The 5,570-nt window shown below is 60.4% G+C and overlaps 1 protein-coding gene across 1 annotated transcript in view; it reads left to right on the plus strand.

Moving 5' to 3' along the window:
- The window catches only part of SMUG1 (single-strand-selective monofunctional uracil-DNA glycosylase 1), a 21,588-nt gene that overhangs the window by 10,928 nt on the left and 5,090 nt on the right, over positions 1–5,570 (plus strand). Inside the window, exons 2-3 of the mRNA XM_012732298.1 lie at positions 2,472–2,850; positions 5,237–5,536. Of these exons, the coding sequence (XP_012587752.1) occupies positions 2,472–2,850; positions 5,237–5,536 (679 nt within the window). The remainder of the gene's footprint in view (positions 1–2,471; positions 2,851–5,236; positions 5,537–5,570) is intronic.

The following is a 5,570-nucleotide window of genomic DNA, read 5'->3' on the forward strand; positions in this document are numbered from 1 at the left end:
CTCTGTCTGGTGAAGCCTCTCACCCCCTGTACCTCTGGCCTGTACCCCAGTTCTGCATGCATATATAAACAAATCTTTAAAAAGGAAAAGGAAACCACAGATTGCAGCGATGAGCCCATCTGACAAATGAGCTGAGACACAGAGAAGTCAAGTCACCTGCCTAGGGCCGCCAGGAGTGAGTGGTGGAGCTGCGACCCAACCCCAGACAGGCCTCTCTGCTGTGGGCCTCCTCTCCAGTGCTCTCTGAATAATCACTGGGCTGAGGGTGGAGCTGGGGGAGCGGCCACACAGAGGGTCAAAAGCAGAAGCCCCGCTGGGGCTCCCCAAACTGACAAGGTGACATCTGGGACCTGGGAAAGGGGAAACATGGTCTTCACTTACCCAGTCCCCAGTATTTTCTCCGCCTGAGCCCTGCAGCTGGACAAGGCCCTTTCCCACCCACTTTGGGAGCAGGGATCCTAGGCCTGGTCAGGGCTAGGACCTGCAGAGGCCGATAGATGGCGCTCATGGCCCAACACAGCCCCTGCAGCCCTCAAACCGAGGAAAAAAAAACCGAGCCAACGCCTTAACCCCTTCCTGCCTGGGCTCAGGCCCCAGCAGCAGGGTGGTGGGTGGCCCAGGGGCCTGCCCAGACCCGGCTGGCCCCCTGCGGGTAGCCCAACTGACTAGGCTCTTGTTCGGGTCCTAGCCCGAGTTTGCTTCTGCTCCTGCCCCATAGACGGTCTATAAACCACAGTCAGCCCAGCAGTTCCTTGGAGATTTCAGAAGACCAAGAGATTAAGACACGGATAGGCTCGGTGGGAGGGTCTCACCCTGGCCCAGTTTTCACTTTCAGGCTCTATCTCTGTTTCTAGGTGCCTCCCACCTCAGGAGAGCGCATCATCTGTCTTCCCTGCAAGGGACACAGTAGATGAAGAAGAGTTGGACTAGAGGCATAAAACGCCCCAGGCCCCTTCGAGGTCAGCTATAGGGACTTGCTCTGGAGGCTCAAGACTCAGTTTCTCTCTCTGTCAGGATTCCCTAGTTCTGGACTCCCTGGGTGAGTGGTCTTACAAGGATAGAAACAGTTACCTAGCTCTTCCAGGAAGTTGAAATTGGGGAGTAAAGCCCCCCCAGGAATCTCCACTTTCCTGCCACTCATTTCACTCACTACTGTGCAGCCAGAAGCAGACTTGGAGTGTGGCGGGGCTGCGGTGATGAGAAACTGGGTGCCTGGCAGGCGGCTGCCCCGTGAGGTGGACAGAGAGTTGCCAAGGGGATGGTGAAGCAACTGGGCTTCTTAAGCAATGAGACGCTACCGCAGTGGGGTTCATCCTCCCTCCTAAGTTTTTCAAAGGCACAAATATGCACAGTTCATGGAGACAGAGAGGCAAGAGGGGAAGTCAATTCTAGAACCTCAGGATGTTATTCCAGTCATTCCAGAGAAAGAAGGTGAGACCGATGTACACACAGAGAGACAGAGAGAAAGCTGTACAAGGAGCCAGGAATGGAGCCTCATTTACAGAGGCAAGAGAGGCAAGACAGGGGGAGAAAAATTGCCCCCAAGGAAAGCTCAGGAAATAATGCATGTTGTGAAGTGGGTGATTAACTCGGTTTCCTAAGTCTTGCAAGCACGGGATGGCTTCTAACCTTTGGTGCAGAGGGTTACTAGCATCCTTCCCCGAAGCTCCTCAGCAGGATCTTGTCCGTTGCTTGGGGAGTGAGGAGGTTAGGGGAAGAGCCTGGCAGCCCTCTCCTCACTTCTTCCTGTCCTGGGCTTCCCGGGGCTCCCGCGGGAGACCTGGCTCTCCCCTCTCTGAATCATGGCCGGCTCTCCCCTCTCTGAATCATGGCCGAGCTGAGGTGTGCAGGGGGTGGGGGTGGGAGGAATGGAGCCGGTAACGGGTGGTCTGGGCTTTCCAGTTCCATACAAGCCTTACAGGAGCAGAAACAGACCCAGCACAAAGCCGGGAGAGCACAGTTGTGGACCCTGGGCGGGGGAGACCGTTCAGCAGCCACGGGGCTAGGGCTGGTCAGGGGACTTGAGGGGCAGGGTTGGCAAGGGCGGGAGGTTATAGGTCTGAGGAGCAGGGCAGGAGGGTGAGACCAGTCTCCAGCCATTGACACAGGGGCTTGAATATGAACACGGGAAGCGGAAGCGTCTGAGTCGTCACTACAGAGCTGCTAGGGGAGGTCAGAATTGTCTCTGGATGCTCTAGATCCGGGCCTCGGAAGGCTGCAAAGGAGCATCAGGACGGCCATTGCTAACGCCCACAGGGGTGGGCCGGGTCGCCGCCCCTGACTCGCCCTTCCTTTCGGAAGTGTGCGGACCAAACCCTTTTGGAAGGGCGACGACGTGTCAATGCAGGCCTGGCGTACAGAAAAACTACAAGCCCCAGAATCCCCCAGGGGTAACTGCTCACGCCTTCCGGCACCGCGAGCATTTCCGGCGGAAGTGTCCGGCTGACAATCTTCCTCCCCACGCAAACCAGACTACGACTCCCACGGCCCTCCGCGCGGGGGGCGGGGGAGGAACCGGAAGCCGGGCGGGACCTGGGCCAGGTGAGCGAGTGGGGGCCGCGGCCCGGGGTCGGTGGCGCGCAGGGCGCGCGGTCCCCGGGCGGGGCTGATGCGAAGCCGGCGTCCGTGTTCGAGACGTCCCTTCTGCCCGGGGCACCCAGGGCCGACCCCGCGGCACCGCCCGGAGGCGGCGGGCACGAGGCCTCCCCGACGGGCCGAGAAGTGTTGGGGGCCTTGGCCGCCTGCCCCTGGGGACCGAGAGTGAGGAACTGCCCTGGAGGCCGCGCGCGGTTAGTTCACGGAGTTGCTGAAGGTCGTGGAGGGCCCCTGGAGTGTCCCCCAGGGGAAGGGGTAGGTCGTGGCCGCGTGTCCCCTCTCTGAGCTCGGCGTCCGGGCCCCGCGGGGCAGGCGGCTGCTGGTCACCCCCTTGCTTCCCAGGCTCTTACTGGACAGACACGGATTTGCAAAGGACCGTTCCTAAGCCCCTGCCCTGCTGGCTAGGACCGGAATCCTCGTTTAATTCCCACCGTGTGTCGCTCAGGACCTCAAAGCTGGCCACAGCAGTCTCACGTGCCTCACGGGAGCTGCAGACTGGCCTACACTTTGTTGGTTCTGGGTGCCTTCGGCTCCAGACTGCCGCGGCGCCGGTCTTTTAAAGAGATTCATAAATACTGAGAAAAGTTGGGCCGATGTGGTGGCTCCAGCACGATCAAGCTATCACCAGCCACTGCAGCACCGAGTTCGATCCCCCCCCAGGGAGTGACCCACAGAGCGCAGCAGACCTCTCCTGTCTCCCCGCTGCTCCCCGCAGCAGTGCATTTCAGTAGATCTGCTCAGCAGTGTACTTCTTCAATCTGTCTGTTCTGCTCCCCACTCTGTCTCTGGTGACTCCTCTCACCCCACCCCATCTCGGGCCTACACCCCAGCTCTTGTGTGCATAAATAAAAATAAATATTTTAAAAGAATACTGAAAAAGTTAAATGAGACTAACAGCTGGTAGTTGGTTGGATGGAATTTGTGGTTTTCATGTGACTTATTTCAGAGAATCTGAGAAATGTGGGTGCGCCCCAGTGGTGCAGTGGGTTTGGACGCAGCCGCAGCCGCTTCAGAGTTCCATCCCTGTCCTGGAGCTGACCCACATGGCACAGCAGACCTCTCCTATCTCCCCACTGCTCCCCTCAGCAGTGTACTTCATCCATCTATCTGCCTGTCCTGCTCCCCACTGTCTCTGGTGAATCCTCTCACCCACCACACCTCTGGCCTGTACCCCAGTTCTGTATGTATAAATAAATAAATTTAAAAAAAAAAGGAATCTTAGAAATGAGACCAGCACTAGAATTTAAGTCGGTTGGCACCAGCCAGTGACGCTGCCTTGAGGTCAGGCTCTGTGACGCTGACCACTGAGGCTCATCATTCCCGAGTGTCCTCTGCACCTCCTGCCGTCTGCATCAGGCTCCCCAAAGCCCCAAGGGCCCAGAGCAGACACATCTTAAAACTTGCTATGTGAGAGTTGGGGCGCCACTCCACATGTGCTGGTTCTACATGGGGGGTCTCCTTGGGGCAAGCACCCCCAGATAGATGAGTTCACCACCTCAACTTCTATTTGAGCCTTGTTGGCCCCGGTCACCACCTGGACTGTCCACTGGACGTCTTTGAGACCAGGCTGAGGAAGGGGCGCTGCATGTGGCTCCCCATTGTTCCCGCTCCCTTTCTGTAGGCCAGGGTCAGCCTGCAAGTGATGGCGAAGGCTCTGTGTCAACCCTGGGGTCCTGCCGATCATAGGTTACTCCTAGCCCGGGCAGGAGGCTCAGAGGGAGGAAGAGCCGTGCGCTGTGCCCTGCGGACGCCCAGCATGCCGCAGGAAGCAAGCAGAGTGCGCGGGGCGGCTGAGCCCGCTGAGCTCGGCACACAGCAGTGCAGAGGAGCCATTGAGAAGGTTCCGCGGGAGAAGGCATTTTTAAGGGGTGTGCAGAGCTGAGTAGGTATTTAAGTACCTTCTAAGAGCGGGACCTTGAAGGCGGGGAAATGGGGCAGGGCCTCTGCCCCACGCGAGCCCACGCAGGCAGGCGGAGCGTGTGTTCACGAAGCCGCCGCCACGGAGTCAGTCTCCCCTTCACCACCCGTCTCGCCTCCGGCCGCGTGCTCACAGAGCCCAGCCCGGCGGCAGCCCTAGCTTGGGGCGGGCTGGGGCAGCCTGGCACACCCCGCACTGTTCTGGGGCAGCCCAGGGCTGGTCTGAGCTGCCTACAGAAGGGTGGTGGGGTCCGGGTGTGGGGTGAAGCGGGGACTCACTCCTGGCCACTCAGAGGAGTGTGTGTGGTGGGCGGGTGGGCATGCGTGTGCAGCTGCGAGTCGGTGGGAGAGGCGCGGGGAGGTGGGATTAGGCGCAGGCGGAGCCGGGTTCCTGTGGGAGAAGCCGGCAGGAGGGAGCGGCCTGGGCTGGGTGGTCCTCCCGCTCCTCTGTCCCTCTCCCCCGCGTCTCTCATCCTCCCTCTTCACCCCCTCCACTTGCACCTCGCTTCATTCCCTCCCTGCTAGGAAGTGGGTGCTGTGATTTCTAGCACTGGGGAGAACAGATCAACCTGAGGCTCTGGTCGCGAACCGAGGTGCAGCGGTCCGCCTGGGCTGGGAGAGGCTGACCTGGTTTCTTTGGCGCCCAGGGGTGGTGTTCGGACGCCTGGCCGACAGGGGTCCCTCCCACTCCAGGGCTGAGGGCCTTTGTCCGTCTTTTTCTCAGGTGGCTGACATGGCCGAGCCCCCTGCTTCCCCGCCGCAGCCCCTGCACGGGCCTTCCGGCGCGGGGGTGGCGCCCCAGCCCTGCCCGCCGAGCTTGGCCGAGGGCTTCCTGGAGGAGGAGCGCCGCCTCAACGCCGAGCTGAAGCAGCTGCAGTTCTCGGAGCCCGTGGGCGTCACCTACAACCCCGTGGAGTACGCGTGGGCGCCTCACCACACCTACGTGACCCGCTACTGCCAGGGCCCCAAGGAGGTGCTCTTCCTGGGCATGAACCCTGGGCCCTTTGGCATGGCCCAGACTGGGGTAAGGGCCTGCTCCCCTGCTGGGTGCGGGGGCG

The sequence above is a fragment of the Condylura cristata genome, unplaced genomic scaffold (assembly GCF_000260355.1).
Source record: "Condylura cristata isolate star-nosed mole 26May11 unplaced genomic scaffold, ConCri1.0 scaffold00034, whole genome shotgun sequence".
Classification (NCBI taxonomy): Eukaryota; Metazoa; Chordata; class Mammalia; order Eulipotyphla; family Talpidae; genus Condylura; species Condylura cristata.